This window comes from Carassius gibelio, chromosome A3 (genome assembly GCF_023724105.1).
Source record: "Carassius gibelio isolate Cgi1373 ecotype wild population from Czech Republic chromosome A3, carGib1.2-hapl.c, whole genome shotgun sequence".
NCBI classification, from domain to species: Eukaryota; Metazoa; Chordata; class Actinopteri; order Cypriniformes; family Cyprinidae; genus Carassius; species Carassius gibelio.
The window spans coordinates 17,792,240-17,814,717 of record NC_068373.1 but is presented as its reverse complement, the minus strand read 5'-3'; the positions used below and the strand labels follow the sequence as shown (position 1 = coordinate 17,814,717).

At 36.7% G+C, this 22,478-nt stretch overlaps 1 protein-coding gene and 1 long non-coding RNA gene across 3 annotated transcripts; one reads left to right on the top strand and one right to left on the bottom strand.

Moving 5' to 3' along the window:
* The first annotated feature begins 2,745 nt into the window (after positions 1-2,745).
* On the top strand, positions 2,746-5,046 carry LOC127950406 (uncharacterized). Its single transcript, XR_008152461.1, has 3 exons — positions 2,746-3,076; positions 3,679-3,872; positions 4,304-5,046. It is a non-coding gene; the product is annotated as an uncharacterized LOC127950406 (long non-coding RNA).
* Positions 5,047-5,669: 623 nt separating this feature from the next.
* LOC127950250 (uncharacterized) lies at positions 5,670-21,710 on the bottom strand. 2 transcript variants are annotated; one of them, XM_052547296.1, is made up of 8 exons: positions 21,545-21,710; positions 12,442-12,507; positions 11,331-11,374; positions 8,690-11,242; positions 8,382-8,514; positions 8,178-8,287; positions 8,013-8,081; positions 5,670-6,091 (listed from the first exon to the last, which is right to left on the bottom strand). In XM_052547296.1, exons 2-8 carry the CDS (start codon positions 12,442-12,444, stop codon positions 5,779-5,781), a joined length of 3,225 nt encoding a protein of 1,074 aa, XP_052403256.1. In that variant the 5' UTR covers positions 12,445-12,507; positions 21,545-21,710; the 3' UTR covers positions 5,670-5,778. The 2 variants fall into 2 exon arrangements, with proteins under 2 accessions (XP_052403256.1, XP_052403257.1); XM_052547297.1 differs by lacking the exon at positions 12,442-12,507 and having other exon boundaries at positions 21,545-21,687.
* Between the last annotated feature and the right edge of the window lie 768 nt (positions 21,711-22,478).

Genomic DNA, 22,478 nt, shown 5'->3' with positions numbered 1-22,478 from the left:
TTGTCAGGAAAAAAAAAAAATCAGAGAAATGATACACTGATACCTGAAACCACGGACACATGAGGAGCATATGAGAGTAAGTGTAAAAACCTGGCTCCCATCTTTGGTGGAGATATCAGCCATGTAGATTCTGCGAGCTTGATGGACAGTTAAGGCAGCTCTTGTTGCTCCACCGGCAACTCCTACAATGGACTGGGATGACAGAAATAGAGGAATATGCATAGATATTTACTGTCAAGCTGATTTCAGATTTAGAGGAAGATGCTGGTGAGATTTTACCTTAAATATTACAGCAATGCAGACAATTAAGAGTGAAAAAGGAGGGAAATGAGGGGCTGCAATTTCCACTAAATTAAACACAATAATCGACAGGTTCGGCCCCTTTTTCAAAGAGATGTCGTGTCTAGACCTCCTGTTGTAACTTTCTGGAACAGATGTGTTGATGGTTTGATATGGCATAAAATCTGGAAATTACCTCATAAATATTTAATCACAAATAAAGTTCACAAGAATAGTAGGCATATTTTGGCGGTCTGTCCTGGGGAAGGGGTCCGGAGCATAGCCCGAACCCAAATAACTCCCCCTATCTGAAATCAGAATTAAGCAATAGCTAAAATCTATTTACAATATGATAAACAAGAAAGCTATTAAGTGTATTATGTATGTAAACATTTCCATATTTTTATGTATTTTTTTTCCCATTGTAATTTTGTATTACTTTTTCTTTGTGTTCACCCCCTGGCTACTGTAAAATGTTTAATTTGAGTGATTCAATCAAAAGAAAAGCAAACAGGATATATAGGATTGGTGAATCCTTTTCTTATGGAAATTACTTGTAAGTTATCCCCTGTAGTTTTTTCTCCTTCTTTTTTGATGCTATAATGAATGTAATTTAGAATAGTTAAAAACACTGTGATCCTCTCTATATAGCCTATGTGTTATATTACTGTTTTTGTTAGTTGTTATTCAATTAAATACACAGATTCTCTGTGTATGACTGTCTATAAAGCCTGTAGTAATCTCTTAATTTCCTCATTTACCTGGTTATGTCATACACAATGATTTATTTAAATATTTTTGTAAATATTACATTTTGATTAATTTTGTTTGTAAATGAATATGTTGTTCTTTATAAATTCATGCAGCTGTTATTTTTCTTCTTTCTTTATTTTAATTAAATTAACAAGGAAAACAAGTTGGAGAGAATTGATCAGTGTTTGTTTCTTAAGATGTCTGGCCTCTCCTGACCTCAGAGTCTGTCTGGCTGTTAATATCCCAGAATAGTTGACCTTCACAAGCCTGTGTGTATGTGTGTGTGTGTGTGCTCTTGTTTTTGTGACATATCAGGACACAACTCTGTATAATGACATGGGTAAGACACAGGTATTACAAGGAGAGGGTGACTTATCAGGACATAACCCATGTCCCCATTTTTCAAAACACTTATAAATCATACAGAATGAGTTTTTTTGAGAAAGTAAAAATGCACAAAGTTTCTTGTGAGGGTTAGGTTTAGGGTTGGTGAAGGGCGATAGAATATACAGTTTGTACAGTATAACAACCATTACACCTATGGGATGTCCCCACTTTTCACAAAAAAAAAAAGCATGTGTGTGTGTGTGTGTGTGTGTGTGTGTGTGATTCTTTGGATAAGTGGCAATCATTCTAGCAGAAGGTGAAGTGCTATGAGGTATGTCAAAAGATTGCCACAGCACAAACTCAATTGTACTATGTATTACAGCTGCTTTTATTAGTTCTTTATTAGCTAGCTTGAACCAGAGGGCCCCAGTAAACTTCTCAAGATGACTTAAAATAATTTAAATAAAGAATTAAAATAAGCTAAAACAACAACAAAAATATTATTTTATTACATAATGTAGATGTGAAATAGTCCAATTATAAAAAAGCTCTTTTTTTAGAATTGAGCAAGTCATATAAAATGAATCAAATCTTAAAATTCCATGGACATTTAATATATATATATATATTAGTATTAGTATGTATGCCCAGCTCTTAAAAAAATGATCATGTTCCACTAGCATGTTTTTTTTATTCTCATCAAGTGAATAAAACTTGGAAACTTGGAATCAGTAAGGATGAAAACCACTGATGTAAATAAATCTTTTTCATTCTAGAGAGAGAATAAAAAACATATTCTCCATATTTAGACACGTGGGATGTAAATTAGTTGATGTATCAAGTGATACCTGCACATGGCCTTGAACATGGCAGCTGAATCTAAACCTCTGAAATCTAACTAATGAAATTGTTTTTTTCTCCATTTAAAATAATCACCAGGCTTAATGTTTTTTCAAAAGAAAGAAAATCAGAAACAGTCCTTAATCTGTCAAATGATATTCATGAAACACGGCAGTCTGTAAATAACGCAGCTGTCCAACACTTATATACAATTAAGAGATCTAACAGATGCAATCTCTGTTTACAGACACAAGCCCTGAAGGGACCTCGGCTTACTTCTCACAAACTAGATTCTTATGAGATTGTGATTGCATAAATAAAGCAAGACAGAAACTGTGACGGAGAAAATGAGTAATATAATAGTGTCATGAAGTCAAAGCTTCTGTGTTACAAAGTCTGCAAAAGCTATTCATGATTCACGGGGCAACAAGGTGTGGTAAATACAGATAAACGTAAGACCTAAAGAATGTGAATGGATAAGAAAAAAGTGGGAGGCGACGTAAAAGAAAGTGTTGGAGGTGTGGTGTTTCATTCTGTCAGTGTTGTAAAGCATTTCTTTCTCACTCTGTCTGCCTCCTCAAAGGTCGAAACTGGAGCTGATGAAGCTGTACTTCATATTTAACAGATAACTGACAGTGAGAAGAAGTTTGGATAGGAAGTTTTCACGAGTCAAGTAGTGACAACGACATGTGACATCTTTGTGGAAGGACACTAGAACTTCTGTCACTACATATCTGAAAGAGTTATTAGCAGAGTACAGTACACTAGCCATTTTTTTATTTTTCCCCAAGACAAAACATCAGACGTATTTAGGATTTCTGGTGAAACTGAGGAATTTTGGAACCTTCTTCCCTCAAGATCAAGTCTGGGCAAGTCTGTAAGTACTGAGATCTTTAGTTTCAACTGGCATGTTTTTGATTCGCTGCTTCCTTTAGAAAGATTGCCTTCTTTCTGGAGGCAGTCTTTACGTTGCTGAGATTTCGATTTATAATGATAGTTTAACCAGAACTATCAAGTGAGATCTGTAATCACTGATGCCAGCTACTGTCAGTATAACTGTCTCTGTTCATACCTGTTTTTCAAGCCCCGGCACAATAAGAGATAATAGATACTAACTTCACCTTAAAGGCTTTAAGAGGGTGTTGGAAAACCCCTTTTATATTGTTCTAATATACATTTATTCTTGCACTTTTGGTATATATATATATATATATATAAAATATATATATAAATCTTTTATTACATTTATTATGATTTTTTTTTTTTTAAATCACTTTAAGGAACCAGTTAAACCAGCTGCCAAATGCGTGGCTCACAAATTCACTGGTAGATATTTAAAACTTGATTCAGACAGAACTTGAACTCTACTGTATCCATTGTAGTATAAAGTACACTGCAAATTCATCAAAATACAGTGATGTGCCGTTACGTCCATGCTGACTCCCCTATATTTACACTGATATCTGTTACTTTGAACAGAAATGTGTGAGAACGAACTACAAGAAGTGAGAGTTGAGGATGCTTTACTTGAACAGCCTGAGCCGAGGGCTAATGTGTGCAGTGTCCTCTGTCAGGACATCTGTACGGACAAAGACCATCGCAAATTAGCCATTTGCAGCATCATATGTGGCCTTTCCTGTCTTGGAATTATGTCCTTTATGTACTCAGTCAAGGTAACTACGATTAATATTATTGAAATATCAGTGCAGTACAATTGTATTACAGCACTAATATTGCAATAAGTACTTCGCTCGATGTAAAATGAAACTCCTTTTTAAACTTAAATAGGAATTGTTTTAATTTAGTAACCCACCCATGCAATCAAAGTTCTGATTGCAGACAAACTCAAGGTGTGAAATGAAAATAAACACTTCCTGAGAAGCTTATTTAATTATTAACAGTTTTGTTTGTTCTTATCTTATATACTTATCCTACATAACGTCAAAGACTCTCAGCTAAGATCTGTTGCCAGTAAAATAGATACTGTTGGCAAAGACGAGACGCAATGAAACAAAAGCGTACCATGAAACTTAAGAACATGCACTAACATAATCTAAGAATCTAAAAAGTTGAAATCTGACACCTTTTTTCATTTTTTCCCCAGGCCCGAGAGACAAGAAAAAAACTTCAAAATGAAGATAGTCCAGAAACACGAGAGATGGTTAAGAAATACTCAAAAAAGGCGTGTAAATGGGGTATTGGCTCCATTGTAGTCTGGGTAATTTTAATTCTCATCTTTCCATTGCTGCTGGGATTTCTGTCCTATGTTTTAACCTTCATAGATTGACACTGAAGAAGCTTTTCTACAGTTAAGTATGTAATGAACTCTGAGAGAGCAGAAAAAGACTCTTTCATCGCTCACATTGGAAATCTAGACCATCCAAAAATGTAAACTGATGGCAATAAGTTATTCAATAATGGTCATTATTTACATTCACTGTGTGTTTTGAGAGGTGCTGGATCAAAGGTTCACAGCTTCCTACCTAGAATATAATTGGATTAAGTCAATTAAGCCAATGCAGGTAGTTATAAATGGTACAGCAACTTTCAGGAATTTGTTACATGCATGAGATGGAGCCATGCATAAAACCATCAGCACTGTCCAGACAGAAGCTACTTCTACACTTCAGCAAGCTGATTTTATTTATGCTCTTAATGCCAATTGGAAATGAAACACTGAGACACTCACAGAGAGCATAACATTCAAATGGTGAGATATGGATGTGGTTACATTATTAACATTCTGTTTTTGTGAATAAGTCGTACTGTTTCAATACTTTGTGCTTCTGATGTTTTGTACACGCATGTATTTCAGGCTTTGTAATAAAATGTGTCAGTCAAAACGCAGCTGCTCATTGTGAACTTCTTACAACTCGACAAAACACTAAAATACAAAATAGTTCAATCCGATTCTATTATAAATACAGAATGCAGACATCTATCAAACAAGTATATATACTCATCATTCAACATGTTCAAACATCACAAACAGTATTATAAATCACTACATCAAAGATGAACAAAAGCCTAAATTAAGTGAATGGACTAGATTTGGAGTGCCCGAGTAAAAGCACAGAATGCATTAATCTTCTAGATGAGAACCCAAGTATAAAGCATAATTTCAAACTGAACAATGCAAACTTTCATCTCTCTGGTAACTCCTGTATTCAGTGCTGTCACTTCTAACGCCTTTGTGCAGTCTCCCTTATAATGAAACGCACAGGCCATCCTGGGAGTGTATTAATAAGGCATTCATTTAAACCAAAGAAGTGTTTTAAAAGAGGAATATACTGAGAGAGGAATGTTTAATAGTGACCTGGTGACTCTTACTTTGTGAGGAATTAGAGATATCTTAAACGTATGCCACTGATTATTGTAAACAAGTACTTTATTTGAATGCTTATAAAAATACAAAACGGAGTTGTTGCTGGTCACATCAGATATACATAACATAAGTAATCAAAAACATGTTACAGCTTCTGCAAGTCTATTTATTGCTACTTTGACAAATTTACAGTTCATTTTAACAGAATACACACAAAGGCCATTGTTGGGGACAGAACAATTAAGAGCTCTGCCTCATCCCAAAACCTGCTGCAGTGCCATCCAGGTGTCCAACTCCTGAAGCTTGGAGCAAAGGAGGGACTCCATCTGCTGCAGGGTGAGGCCATCCTCCGCTCTGGAAGAGACCCCGACCCCTCGTCTGGTTCTACTGAACCCAGCGTTCCTCTGGGCTCCGCCCCCCGCCAGTACACCAACCAGAGGTTTCTTGGGCTTCCTGGCAACACCCAATTCAGGGAATTCGACAAAGCGCTTCACCTTTTTTTGGCCCAGGACAGCCTGAGAGCCATCACGCCGGTGAAGAGGCACCTCAAATATGGTTTCCAAACGTCTGAAAAGAATTTGTAAAAGTCACTTCATTGATCAGAGTTCAAAAGAGAAAGAAAACACCCCGCTGAAATCTCAAAACCTAACTGCATGCGATAGTTCACATAAATATGAAAATTCTGTCATCATTTACTCAATTTCATATTGTTCCAAACCCATAAGACTTGAAACACAGATGAAGATATTTTTAATGAGACTTGAGAGATTTCTGTCCCTCAACTGAAAGTCCAGGTAACAAAAACAAAATAGATCATAAAGGTGTCATAAAATGAATCCATATGAATTGTGCCGTTTAATCCAAGTCTTGTAAAGAGATGCGAACACTGTTTGATGAACAGGTTTATTTTAGGATTTATTCACAACACACATACATAGAGCACATCACACATCATCATCATTACACACAGAAACACAAATTGTGATTGTTACATGAAAGAACGAATGTCATTGGTTCTCGTGTGTCTTGCACAAATGTTTGAGCTTCCTTGTTTACCATATGTAATATGGTCCATATATGTGCATTGATCACTGTTTAGATTGAAAGCCTAAAATCTATTCAACATATAGAGCGATCAAATCTCTTCACAAGACTTAAGAGTAAATCGTTTGATTCATATGTTTTTTTTTTTCAGTTGAATGAAGGGACAGAAACTTCTCAAGTTCAAAAATATATATTAAGTCACTGGTGATATGCATATCAAACTGTGATATATAGCATGAAGTAAAACTTAAATAATTAGCATAGTTAAACAGAAGAAGATAAAGCCAGAGACAATTTATAAGAGACATGCCACTTCCTCAATCCTCAATACAACTATATAAGGAAAACCTGTAACGGCGAAGATGGCGGTTGGATGCACATGTCCCGCCCCTCCCGCTGGAAAGCCAATACTCTGCTTTTAACAGTCAAGCCGGGAAACATTTAAGCCTATCGTCTGGTTCCACTGACGTATGTGCACAGTTGAGGAACCCTTGCGCACGCATAGTAAAAGTATAACTACAATTTTGGGGAAAAGTCATCAAAAATGTTCAGCAATTTTTATCACATTTTACTGCTGTTTCTATACATGCAGTTTTTATGTCCCGGTGACCAGTGAAAGTGCAGTTCTGACTCTATGCCCATTCATTTAGATAGGAGCCTGGTCTTGTCAGTCTGAAACAGCTGCCAAGATGGCAGCCAAGTGGCACGACTTGCCTAAAAGGACTTTGAGAAAGTTTATGCATTACCCCACATTTTTACTTTGGCAGCACAAGAACACACTGCTAGCTTTAAAGCTGCATTAAAACTAGGCTATTGGGATATTCTGTCTGCCCCCAGTGTCTCTGAGAAATCCTAAAGGTTAGGTAAAATAGTGTCAAATAAAGAAAGGATGATAAAATTAAGAAATGAAACCAGTCTGAAAGGAGTGCAAAGAACTTCATTTTTATCCTCCATCTTCTGTCAGTTCGATTAATAAATAGATTGAGAAACAATAATACTGGTATATGTTGAACGTCACCTGATCAAAGCCAGAAAACATGTCTCATCACTTACGCTTGTTGGAAAACGTGCTAACACTGTATTAAATTATAGCAATGTCTATGGACTTTTAAGATAATCTGTTTAACTAGCTAGCTATTTTTATTATTGATATTTTATTAAATTTTTATATCCAAATATTAGTGAAAAGAATAAAATGAAAAAATATTTAGATATCAGTCCGCATGTGATGGACATTAGTTATGATCATCAATGGTATCTACTTTGAAGGCATCTTGACTAAAACTGCTTCAAATTTAACACAGCATATGCAAAATGCTCGAACCGGAAGTGATGAGACCCGGTTAACATAATACAGAAGTGTGGTGCGCATAACCCCTATTAAGATGATAAATGGGTGAGTAACTCAATTCTCCAGAAATAAATCATTTGGAAAATGTCTCACCCATCAGGAGGCTTGCTGAAGTTTTTATTTGTGTAGATCTCTTCCAAGCTGAAATCCTTCTTCTTTATTCTGTGAAACACAAAACAAGACATGTATCTTTGCTGTGATGAAGTACAGACACAGATAGATATGAGCGAGCCTATAACCTTCTCTGTGCATACACACCTGATGACCTTAGGAAGGCCCATAGGTGTGAGATTATTCTGAGGCTTTGGAATCTTTTTACGGATACGAATTGAGGACACCTTTCCACGCTGGCCATCCTTGATCTCGGTCTGTTTACACAGAGGGAAGATGCAATTAGGATTGAGAAAAATGATACATACACAAATCATGATACACAAATCAAATCTAAGAGAAAAACCGCACCTTGATTTCAGAGTCTGATAATGCTTTCTCCTCTGAGAAGGCCGCAGAGAGTTTAAGGTCAAAGTGTGAACTCTCTTCATCTATTGACTCCTCACACTCCATTTGAAGCACTCGACTGTCTCCTTCCACAGAACTTTGTGAAAACACATTTGAAGGAAGAAAAAGTAGGATATTAACTGATGTCTTGCATCTTTATAACATCATCTTATGGGAAAATATCTGAGATCATCCACATGCTAGATTATACAACAACAGGTAATAACAATCAAGTATACTCCGATTCAGAGGCTGGGAATTTGATAAATTACCTGCAGATTGATGACACAGAGGTGGAAGGTGTCACAGGGCTGGGAGTGACAGGGGAGGGGCCGTTTAAAGCATGACAGGACGGGAGGGTGGAAGAAAAGGGGGGACTGAAAGAGGACGGTGCTGATGATGATGTGTTAAAACTGGAGGGAGCTGAAACACTGCCAGAGCTGGTGGCGCTACTATAACTATGCCCTTGGCTTGAGCTTTTAGACAAGAACGCTAAAGGACTGGACAAAAAACACGAGGCAAGGGCTGTGAGGGAGGAGGAGGGAGAATAAGGGGAAGAGGGGTACACCTCCTTACGGAGACACAAAGGGGCAATTTCACGCTCAATCTCCACACTGCAGACAGTGTGCCGGCGAGTGCGCTTGGACGGAGAGTGAAGGTGGATGGGCAGTGGTGTGGGTGAGCTCTTTCTGCTGGGTGAGGTAGTGCTTAAGGCATGCGTGTGGGACTGGGGGAAATGACAGTCACTGAATCCTAGGGACGAGATTTCAGGACAGGAGTAGCTGCGCAGGAGGCGGTTGGGACCGCTACCTGAAAACGGTAGTACTGGAACAGCTTCCGTTGTCTTTTCTATGCTCTCCGCTTCATTGTTACCCCCAACAGCACCTATCCTTTTTGCAACGGAAATTTCTTTTCTTCTTGGTCGGATTAAATTCTTTGTGGGTCTGCTTAGTTTTCGTTCTGAATCCACCTGAGCTGTTGAAACAGGTGGCAAAATCTCCTGTATTTCTTCTTCTGCTTTCAGTCCAGAAATACATGTCTCCTGCTTCTCAGCTGCAACAACAGACAGTTCACTCGGCAGTAGTGTTATTTTCGAAGGTTTATCAGGCCCTGCTGGATCAACCACTGAAGTCACGCAGTCCTCAAACTTGTGCTTGGGCAAATGAATGTTTCTCCTCTGCAACAAAACACCTGTACTTTTAAGATGCCGTCTTGTTTTTCGAGTTTCAGTGGTCACCTCAGGCTCTTGTGACTGCATAGGTTGACGTTCTGATGGAGCATTCATTGTCTTGTCAATCAGGACATTATGTATGCCATTTTGAGAGGATGTAGTTTCAGTGGCATCATCTTCATTGCTAGAGGTCAGTAACATCCTACATTTGACATTTTTTCTCAAACGACTTATCTTATCCTGTCCCATTTGATCTGAGGTTTTGACAGAATTTCTCATCTCACCATCTGCAGCATTATTAGTACCAACAGACACATTTGAGTCTTGGAGTGGTTGCATTGCAGAAAACCCTCTCCTCTTTTTCCTAACCTGAACAAATATTTCTTCGTCCTGGTTTACTTCCAGAGTGATGCCATTGTTTTTTACCTTTTTATTCCTCGCAGGTCTTCTCTCTTTAGCATTCTGTACATCACATTTCCCCCTGGCCTCCAAGTCTTTGTTTGTCTGAAGAGCTTTTCTGCATCTCTTTGGCTTCACTTCCCTGACAGTAGTGGTCTCTGGAGGGTCTGATATTTCAGCCAAGTGCTGTGTCCACTCCGTACTGTTTTCTAATTGTGATTCCTTCATCCCCACTTCCAAAGTCTTTGATCCTTTTGTTTTCACAAAAGAAGCCAGTTCAGTGGAAGGGGGTCCAGCCAACCCTGACAGATGTTTCTTTCTAGGGCTTTTCCTTGTGGCCATACGTGAAAAAGAGTCTTCCCTGCCAACTGTGCTTGTGTCTTTATCTATCAAATCAAAATCACAGGAAGCGCTAAAAGAGACTCCAGCATCGGGCGTGTTTGCACAAGTTTTGTTTGTGCTACTTTTATATTCAGGTTTCAAGAGGTTTGATTCCTCTTCTGAAAAGTAGGACTCATGACTATGTCCACAGGCTGTGTCAGTGCTTCGGGTCTGTCTCTTACCTGACAGATGATGCAGAACGATCAGCGGATCCGTTTGAACATTGGATTGCTCGGACACACAAATGGCACTTACAGAATTCAAAAGTTTCTCTGTGGACAGATTTGGTCTAGTCCTGAGGTGAGGACTCTGTGCTTTACAAGGACTGGCATTACGTGTCCCATCCTGAAGGATGGTTTGTGACTGGCTTGAAGGACTGTCTATCTGAGTTTCTTCATTTGGTGAAATCTCGCCGTGCATTTGAATATGATCCAATACTGATTCAAGGTTGTCACTTGTTGAAACTGTACAAAAATTCCATCTCTGTGCAACTCTGCTGCGTTTTGGAGCAGTGCTGCATTGCACCTTTTCCGAAGAAGGCCTTTTTGGAAACAATCCATTTCTACATTTATCAGTCTCTGCCTTTTCAGCATTTGACTCTATCAACTGTTCATGGCTATCAGGAAGTGTGATCAAGGATAGAGAGTCTCTGGGCTTAAAAAGCCGAACAGGGGTCATGACAAGCTCAGTTAAGCTAGCCATCTTGGATTTGAATGACTGTAGAAGTGGGCCAAACTCCCATCTTTTTATTGCTGAAGGGCTCTCTGGGGACTCCCTCTCCATTGGCTTCTGGTCATGGCTTTGCTCCTTTGCGGGGCTGCCATCTCCTAACTGGGAGCTTATACAGGCCGATACCAGCTTGTGGTTTTCACCTCTAAAATAAAGAAACAAAAGACATTTAAAGCATGTTTGCTGGCTAAGGTTACAGATCTTAATTTTCTGTCTGACCCAGCATCTCTCACTCTGAATATTGCTCCTCCATCTCAGCCTCGACTCCAGAGCTGGTCTGAAAACAAGAGAAAAAGAGAAATGGATTAAGACAAAAAGGTTTTGCAATCATTTTTTTTATTAATAATAAAAAGTTAAAATATCAAAGAAAATATTAATTATAGAAAAACTTGAAGACTGATTTTGCAGCAAAAGAGAATAAAAAAATAAATTAAAAAAAATAAAAATATGAAAGTAAAAATGTGTATCTAAATGGAGAAACTACTCATCCTTATAGTATTCTGAACAAAATTACATTTAAAAATGACAGAATAATATAAAACTACTAAAATCTTATAGTTACTGAGAGGTCATAACCCATGCAAAGTTTCACTGGTGTGCAGTTATTGCTGAACAATTCAGGATTATGGCTATGGTAGTTATTCACTAGGAATTTAACTATTAAACCTTTTTTAAATAAACTCGCAATTTAAAAAAAAGAACAGAAAATAAGCATACACCTAAGAGTTCATAGCTGATCAATATTAAAAGGCTTATACATTATTTTACAAAGTATATTTCACATGGAGAAAAAGAAAGGTTGTGTTTTTTTTAACAACAAACTCAAAAGTCAGTAACATCGGATATTAAAGTAAGTGAATTTAATTAACTTCATAGAAAGACTTCTCCCATATTTCCCATACCTATGGTTCACTTTTTGCTTTTGTGTGCTTCCAAATATATTTAGTTGATGTTAAACAACATAAATGACTTACACTGCAATGTAATAATTACTAGGAAAGTTTGGGCAATGAGAAATGTTCCTCCTCCGGTCACCACGTAGAGATCAAGCATTACTGGAATCATGTGATCACAGATCCAGTGTGTTGACTAGTGAGTGGCAGAACTAAATGATAAGGTGAAACACCCCTTTTGACTTCACAACCCACTGTCTACAATCTTCTCCCCTTTTTCATTTTTCTTATTTCTCTGAATGTCTTTCAAATGTGTGCCACAGTTAATCTGTCTTCCCTCCCTGACACCTTCATATTACTCTTATAATAGTAACACATTAAGTTGTGTTGCAGTTAACAAGGAGAACAGTGAAGGGAGTGCTGAGGGATGACAAAAACAACATGAAATTACCATAAGGTTTTCATCTTGTATGATGAGGAGCTCAAATGCTGAGGTTGTGTTGACTGAGCCTCATCACTGTGGAACAAGCATTAGCATTAGTTAACCACTTCACTTCTTCAATAAACACAAGTTCCAGTCACTAGAATTCAACAAGGATTCACAAAAGGATAGAAAAAAAATAGGGTCAACTAAATGATAGTTTGTTTTTTTTAATATATAAGTTAATTTATATCTACATTATACAGTTATTCACATTAACTGCATATCCCTAGCAGGAACCAGTACAAACTAGGGCTGCACGATTCTGGATAAATTGAGAATCACGATTTTTTGATCTCATATAGAGATCACGATTCTCCTACGATTCTTTATTATTATTATTACTATTAACATTATCATTATCACAAGTATATAAATTAATTATTTTATTTTGCAAGGATTCTTTAAATTGATCAAGTGTGACAAAGGCATTTATAACAAAATATTTCTATTACACACAATTATTGTTCTTCTGTACTTTCTATCAAAGAAACCTGAAAAAAATCTACTCATCTGTTTTCAACATAATAATAATAATAATAATAATAATAATGTTTTTTTGAACGGCAAAACAGCATATTAGAATGAATTCTGACACTGAAGACTGGAGTAATGATGCTGAAAATACAGCTGCACACCACAGAAATAAATTACATTTTAAAATACATTGAAGTGAAAGCAGTTATTTTAAATGGTAAAAATATTTCAAAACTTTACTGTTTTTGCTGTACTTTGGATCAGATAAATATAGTTTGGTGAGCAGAAAAGACTTTAAAAAAACATTACACATCTTATGGTTCAAAAACTTTTGACTGGTAGTGTATATATAATATATTTAAAACCCCAGTTTTTTTAATAATAGAATGATGAAAAAGTTGTTTAGATCACTGATTCAACGACTCACTCATAAACCTACTACACTTGTTTCATTTCTGGATGAATCAGCGTTTTTGAACGATTCTCTTGAATGAAAAATTAATTCATTGACAAATAAATTAAGACACTTGTCGCCACCTATTGGTGAAACAATGCAATCGACACAAACGTTATTTAAAGCGCAGTACTTTCAAAAGGGGATTTGTTATATTTTGATCGCTGCCATATAGACATCAATGTTTATATTTAAACTATGAACTTTATCCCAGTATTTCTGTGATAATATAAATGACTGTAAGACAGATATAATACTGTGTAGTTGAAAAGACTGTTTGTGAAGATGTTTCTTAACCAAACATGGTAAGAGCTCTCTCTGTGTCAGCGGCAGTGCGCGCACGGATTTGAATGATCCGGTAAGACTTTGTCAAAGGTTTAACAGACTCGGGGAATCGTTGTCTTTTAGAAATGAGATCGAGAGGGTGTCTGAATCGAGATCGCGATCTTTTAACGATTAATCGTGCAGCTCTAGTACAAACACTTGACTATTCAAGACTATTGACTATTGCATACAATAATAAATACTGAGGGTTGAAACTGAAGTTTGAGGGTAAACAGTGTGTATAGTAAAGACAAGGTATGCATAAGCAAAGCATGTCCAATTATATGATTACAAATCCACATATTAACTTAAAAAATTAAACATTTTTTAAAGTTAAAAAAAATAATAATAAATGCCTGTGATAAATACTTTATCATCTGCTCTTCAATATTACCTAGTATACTAAAAACCAAAATATTGATTAAATAATTAGAGGGATAGTGATTAATGAATTAATTATTAAAAGTATGTTAAATTATTTTATCATTTTACTCTCACTCATATCGTTCCAAACCTGTACCTGTATGACCGTCTTTCTTCAGTGGAACAACCAAATAACAACGTAGCCCATCGACTTTCATTGTGTAAAAAAATAAAATAAAATTTAAAACATTTTAAAAAAAGGTTTGAAATGACATGAGGGTCAAAAAAAAATATGACTGATTCTGCCAAGTCTCAAGAAGATATATATTACAAAATAATGTTTTGATGATAGTTTTTATGAATTTACATTGCATTTTTTGTACCTGTGTGAGAAGTAGGTAGTATTGTAACCTTATTGTAATAATATTGTCACGTGCATGTGTGTGTATAGACAGAGAGAGAGAGAGAGAGAGAGAGAGAGAGAGAGAGAGAGAGATGGGCGGATTACTTACAGACTGTAATCCAGTACTGACTAACATTACATGATACATTTTTAGTTATGTAATTACATTACACATTTTAGGAAATATAATTAGACTACTTTTTGATTACTTTTGACCAAACTTGTTTATCACATTGATTTAAGAAAATATATATAGAGTAAGAAAATATATAAAATATAGAGTAAGAAAATATATTTCATCTGTTATTAGGCCTACTAACAACATGACACGCATTAAATGATGTCAAGGTTTACCAAAGGATAAGGGTTTATGAGTTTAATGAAAAGCTTATAATTAATTAAATCAAAATGTAAAATTAAATTATATATATATATATATATATATATATATATATATATATATATATATATTTTAAAATCTCAGGGGTAAGCTGGGGTGGGGGTTCAAACTCTGAATTGATTTTTATCTATCTATAGGTATCTGTCTATCTATATATAAAATATCTTATAAAATGTACTCGTTCACGATCACAGAATGATGTAGTAACAGGTGTGTGTGAATACACCAGAACTGAACAGCGTGTAAGATTTCATTTCACCTGCTGACTTCTCAATCTCTCACTGAGCAATAGGACAGACAAATCAACACAACCGTCTCGTAACAAAAATACTATAAACAGAATTAGAACCGTTATTCACATTCAGTAGTAACAACAACAACAACAACAACAACAAACCGAAATCGAAACCCTTTCAGTTGTCACAGTATGGAGTTAGAATTGTGTCTTTATTACATGCGAGAAAATAAAAGATCTGAGAGAAAAAAAAAAGTTTGAGAGAAAAAGTTATCACACTGATAGCAAAAAAACATTTCATGAGAGAAAAAAGAATATTTGAGAGAAAAAGTTTTCATGCCAATAGCAAAAAATAATAATATTTGAGACTAAAAAAAGTTTTGAGAGAAAGTATTTTCTCATAGAACATAAAAAAATATACATTTGAAATTTTTTTAATTATTTCTGAGAAAAAAAAATCTCTCTCAAAATACTTTGAAAAAAACTCTCAAATATATATTTTTTGCTATCAGTGTGAAAATATTTTCTCTCTAAAAAAAAGTGTTTCTCTCGAAACGCTTTTCTTTGCTCTTGATGCAATTTCTTGCTCTTGTGTCAGGATTTTGCTTTCACTGTGAGAATTGTGTCATGGGCGGGGCCACGTTCCTATTGGCCAGTCGGGTGAGCATCGTCTTGTCTTGGGAGTCGAACTGAATCATTACACCATTGTTCGGTTCACCTGCATAGATGCCGCCTCTGCCTTATGGCTGGTTAAGTTGAGCACGGACACTACAATGTTTGGGTAAGATGATGACACACTGCTGGCTGAGCAAGTTCAGTATCACTGAAGATGAAACATTAAAAAATAGCACTCATATTCATGAATTTATGTGTATTATATTATTTGCTTGCTAATCGCCAGTGCTTTAAGTGGCCCAAAAGAGGTGCCGGTACTCTATTATAGCATATATATATATATATATATATATATATATATATATATATATATATATATATATATATATATATATATATATATATATGTTTTTTTTTTATGACTCCCCTCATCCCCATTGTAAAAAGAAAAAAACATAAAAAAAACAATGACAGTTGTAACAGTGAGTAAATCAGACCTTAACTCTAATGAGCTTAAACTTATTTTTGTTCACAGTGCCCGAACTGTCAATCACTCCTGTACGCGTGCATCACTGACTGTCCTCATCGCAGCTGCAGCAACTTGCGCTCTCTTCATCAAGCTTTAAAACAAAAAGGGGACAAAACGGTCGTATTGTCTTCGTGCATATGGATTAATTAGATAAATAAATAAATAAATTCGTGCCTAGCCGCCTACGGTATTTTTGTTTAGAACTTAGAGAAAAGATGCTGCAGCCAATGAGCAGCCGGTGGGAGCTGATTGAAGGACGACTCAACCTCCGCAGACAGTTTTCAATGTTTATCAGACAATAACTACTCAAGATTTTGCTTTAGTATAATTTTCGGGACAATTAGGGCCAGATTCGGGATTCTGGACAACAGTTTAGATTTCGGGACTGTCCCGAATTTTTCGGGATGTCTGGTCACCCTTCCTGAAAGAGCTGCTGCATTACTTCATTAGCTTGCGGCTGCCCTGCAAAGATATCACACAGTCTTGGTAAGGAGTCAGCAAGCGAGTCATCTGATTCTAACCGTGCTGTTCTTATAATAATCAGAGTCTGAAGCCAGGAAAGCATCAGTGTTGTTCACTGACTTTGAATATCACAGAACTGAGCGAGCGCGTATCACACGTTATCTCCGGCCACGCTGAGTTGTAAATGACAGCGGGAAAAGCGACGCAATCGCATGCGCTTTTCACTAGTGAAACTCAAGGGTTTATGGGTAATATAGTCTCCGCTCTCGGTGAGACGAATTATGTTCTAATGAGGGCAACAATTGATTATGGATGTTATGTTTATGGAGCAACAGCTAAAACCCATTTATTGAAGTTAGATAGAGTTAGTAATAAAGCATTGAGGATCTGTGCAGGTGTAATGAGATCAACACCAATTAAAGCAATACAGGTTGAGTTAGGAGAAGTGCCCTCAGACCTGAGAAGAGATAAAATCATGCTTACATACTGGAGTCGCTTAAGTGGATGTGGGTTTGAGAACCATGCTAAGAGCATTATTCAGGAATGTTGGGAGTATAGTTCTTTTAAAGGTAATGGTTTTGGATGGGTAATAAAGACTAAGTCAGAGGAATATAGAGTAAATAATATATGGTTTAACTCCCCTACACCTATCAGTAATATACCTATTTGGTTATTTCCAAGAACTGAGATAGACTTAAATATATTGGAATTAAAAAATGAATGGGAAGAGAGTAGGAAAGGACATATGGCAAGTCAGTACATAAGGAACAAATATTACAGTTATTTAGATATGTATACAGACGGATCTAAAGATGAAGAGGACAAGGTAGGAATAGGAATATATATACCAACAATGAATATAAGCATTGGGAAAAGATTACCCGATCAGGCATCAGTGTACACGGCAGAGATGATGGCGATTATTGTAGGACTGCAGTGGGTTGAGGAAGTAAAACCAGACAGAGTGGTGTGTTGTGTTGACTCTGTAGCAGCTCTTTATAGTATTCAAAATATGAAATCTAATAGAGAAGATCTAATGCTAGAAATTCAACAAAGTTTATTTAGATTACAGAGACTACGGATAGATGTGAGATTCTGCTGGGTACCTGCCCACACAGGTGTACAAGGGAATGAGGGAGCAGACAATATAGCCAAAAAATCAACTAAGATGAATAATGTCATAAATATACCTCTTGGAAAAGGAGAAGCTAAGGCGATAATTAAAAAAGAAATGTTAAAGAAATGGCAGGATAGGTGGGATGTGGATAAAAGTGGAAGGAAATATTACAGCTTGCAAAAATCTATTAATGCTCAGGGTGTGAATAGAAGTAACAGAAGAGAGGAGAGTGTTTTAACCAGGCTAAGGTTTGATCACACAGGGTTAAATAAAACACTGTTTTTAATGGGCAAAAGTCCATCAGATGAATGTTTGGAATGTAGGTCCAAGGAAGATGTAGAACATGTATTGCTATATTGTAAGAAATATAGAGATGAGAGGATGAGGCTAAAACAAAAGATCAGTCAGACAGGAAGGAAGTGGAACCTTGAAGGTTTATTAGGCACAACAGGAGATGGGGTAAAGGATACACAGAAAGCAGTTATACAATATCTAAAAAATATAGGGATATACAATAGGATATAGAATTTTTATTTAGTGTTTTTTTTTTATTTTTTTTTTTATTTATTTTTTTTTTTTGATATAAACTAGTACCAATGGATATAGCTCATGTTACATACTCTGATACAGTAGGTGGCGGTATGCACCTTTAAAAGTCATGGTTGCAATCTGCCAAAAAATGAAAAGAAGAAGAAGAAGAAGACGAATTATGAAGCTTGCATTGTGAAGGGCGCTCTGAAAGGCGGCAGCGAAGGCTAAAGATTAAAGCCTCTATTGAAACAGATGTCTAAATGAGCGTACCGGTACGTACAATTTACCTTGTCAGCTCTAGACTTCGGCTAGATGGTAAAAAATATTTAGAATAAGCCCCGTGTAGCTGAGTTTGCGAGCTATACATGCAGTGTAGCTAAACATGTAGTGCAACAACCATACAAAGACTATTTTAAACAAAACTAGGTGGGACACTTTCAAACGGTATATCAATCACTGCTCACTACTCACTAAATAAGGCGTGAAACTATCTAAATCAAAACATTAATTTGGCATTTGATTTAAACATAGTATAAGCCAGGTGAGTTTGCAAGTTTACCTAGCATGATGGCTGGTTAGCTTTACTAGCGATTAGCAGTGCTTTAAGTGGGCCGGTACACACCGGTACTCAGTACCGCCACTTCCAAATATAGCTCTTGAGCGTACCACCACCACTCCGTGCGCCCAGAACGTGCTTTTAACGTACCGGTACGCTCATTTAGACATCTGTTTCAATAGAGGCTTTAATCTTTAGCCTGCGCTGCCGCCTTTCAGAGCGCCCTTCACAATGCAAGCTTCCTAATTCGTCTCACCGAGAGCGGAGACTACATTACCCATAAACCCTTGAGTTTCACTTATGAAAGCGCATGCGATTGCGTCGCTTTTCCCGCTGTCATTTACAACTCAGCGTGGCCGGAGATAACGTGTGACACGCGCTCGCTCAGTTCTGTGATATTCAAAGTCAGTGAACAACACTGATGCTTTCCTGGCTTCAGACTCTGATTATTATAAGAACAGCACGGTCAGAATCAGATGACTCGCTTGCTGACTCTTTACCAAGTCTGTGTGTTATATCTGCAGGGCAGACGCAAGCTAATGAAGTAATGCAGCAGCTCTTTCAGGAAGGGTGACCAGACATCCCGAAAAATTCGGGACAGTCCCGAAATCTAAACTGTTGTCCAGAATCCCGAATCTGGCCCTAATTGTCCCGAAAATTATACTAAAGCAAAATCTTGAGTAGTTATTGTCTGATAAACATTGAAAACTGTCTGCGGAGGTTGAGTCGTCCTTCAATCAGCTCCCACCGGCTGCTCATTGGCTGCAGCATCTTTTCTCTAAGTTCTAAACAAAAATACCGTAGGCGGCTAGGCACGAATTTATTTATTTATTTATCTAATTAATCCATATGCACGAAGACAATACGACCGTTTTGTCCCCTTTTTGTTTTAAAGCTTGATGAAGAGAGCGCAAGTTGCTGCAGCTGCGATGAGGACAGTCAGTGATGCACGCGTACAGGAGTGATTGACAGTTCGGGCACTGTGAACAAAAATAAGTTTAAGCTCATTAGAGTTAAGGTCTGATTTATGCACTGTTACAACTGTCATTGTTTTTTTTAAGTTTTTTTCTTTTTACAATGGGGATGAGGGGAGTCATAAAAAAACATATATATATATATATATATATATATATATATATATATATATATATATATATATATATATATATATATATATATATATATGCTATAATAGAGTACCGGCACCTCTTTTGGGCCACTTAAAGCACTGGCGATTAGCAAGCAAATAATATAATACACATAAATTCATGAATATGAGTGCTATTTTTTAATGTTTCATCTTCAGTGATACTGAACTTGCTCAGCCAGCAGTGTGTCATCATCTTACCCAAACATTGTAGTGTCCGTGCTCAACTTAACCAGCCATAAGGCAGAGGCGGCATCTATGCAGGTGAACCGAACAATGGTGTAATGATTCAGTTCGACTCCCAAGACAAGACGATGCTCACCCGACTGGCCAATAGGAACGTGGCCCCGCCCATGACACAATTCTCACAGTGAAAGCAAAATCCTGACACAAGAGCAAGAAATTGCATCAAGAGCAAAGAAAAGCGTTTCGAGAGAAACACTTTTTTTTAGAGAGAAAATATTTTCACACTGATAGCAAAAAATATATATTTGAGAGTTTTTTTCAAAGTATTTTGAGAGAGATTTTTTTTCTCAGAAATAATTAAAAAAATTTCAAATGTATATTTTTTTATGTTCTATGAGAAAATACTTTCTCTCAAAACTTTTTTTAGTCTCAAATATTATTATTTTTTGCTATTGGCATGAAAACTTTTTCTCTCAAATATTCTTTTTTCTCTCATGAAATGTTTTTTTGCTATCAGTGTGATAACTTTTTCTCTCAAACTTTTTTTTTTCTCTCAGATCTTTTATTTTCTCGCATGTAATAAAGACACAATTCTAACTCCATATCACAGTGATGCCGTGTACGGTGAGAAAATAATATTGCAGTTCTGTTGTCAGGGCCACACATTTATTGATAGTAACTCGCGAAAAAAAAAAATTAACTTGCAAACTAACGTTTACTCATCAAATCGTTGAGCTCACTAACAGTCTTTCCTAACAGGCAGCACTGCGCTGAAAATCGGTGGAATTTGTTTTCTAGTATTTTGCCTGAAGACCAAACTTAGTGTAGAACAGAAGTATTACAAATTTCCTCGTCTTTTTAATGTGTTATAGCCACTGATCTATATATATCAGTGGTTATAGCTAGCCGTGCATTCAGCTCTGCTGTACCGAGAAAAGATCAAACAGCCTCGTATCTCACACACACTTCAGCAGAAAAACAAACTATAACCGCAGTCAAACAGATGCCCAGCTAAATTCTCAAAACACAAAAGACGAAACCATATTAAATATTGGGGAGTTACAGTCATTAATTATGTTGCTCAGCAGCCGCTTTATTAGAAATATAAGTTTCCAGACACTGGTGTGGTTTTGTGTAACGTTACGTCGTCGACGTAAAAAACGGCTAACTGAGCTACGCTGTTATCTGCGCACAAACCCGTCAAATTCATCGAATTAAAAGGGAATTTTACTATCTTGTACTTCAGATGTAAATGACAAAAACTGCACACTAACCTAAAATCGTTTGAGGGGAAACGTGCGGTGAGGCTGTGAAAGCATCTCCTTTAGCCGTTGTTTCTAAAACGATGTTTGAGTGACATTTCCATGCCGGACGGTGACGGTTCAGACCAGAGACAGTTCAGACCTATCAATCGGTACAAGTGTGTTCCCGGTCTGTCGAAGAACCAATCAAAACCTAGCAAAGTATGAGAATGTCCCGCCCCTCGGGTGGGGTCTAACATTTCAGCCAATTGTAAACGTGCAGCGTCAACGTACTGGCCAGTTAGTTTTCGTACTGGCCAGTTAGGAACTTTCATAAGGTGCGTTCCATTCGACAGGGTCCCTAAGCAGTGTTCACTGCTCCCTACTCCCTGAGCACGGTATTTCAGTTGAAGTGGACTTCACTGACAATAACCGCTCATTTGAAACGCCCTGCAAACGTAATCAAAGAAAATCACCGATGGGGTCGCGCAGGTTATGATATAAATATATAAGACTACATTCATATTTAAATTTTTATTTACAATCACATTTAAAATATGTACACTATACAATAAAAAATAAATGAGTACTATATAATGAAAAACGTATGTTTATTATACACTTTAATTGACAATTGCTGCTATTACTTGACTATTAACAGAATTGAAGCCCTGCTGTCATGCAAATATGAAAATAACTTTTATTTGGTTAACTGTATAGCCTATATCTGTTTTTAATAAATGGTCATATAATTGCATAGCGGTCTCGTGCGCCTTCTTCCTGCGCACCACCGTATAGTAAACACTAAGGTAAATAAAGTAAAATAAAGAAAAATTGCAGAGCCTTGTCTGCTTCTAGCCACTTTTACATTATCATATCTTTTTACAATCCGTAATGAATATGAACGAAGACAGCGCAGACGGCCGTTCTGACTGGTGATGACGTGCTGCGCTTAATGACAGTTGGA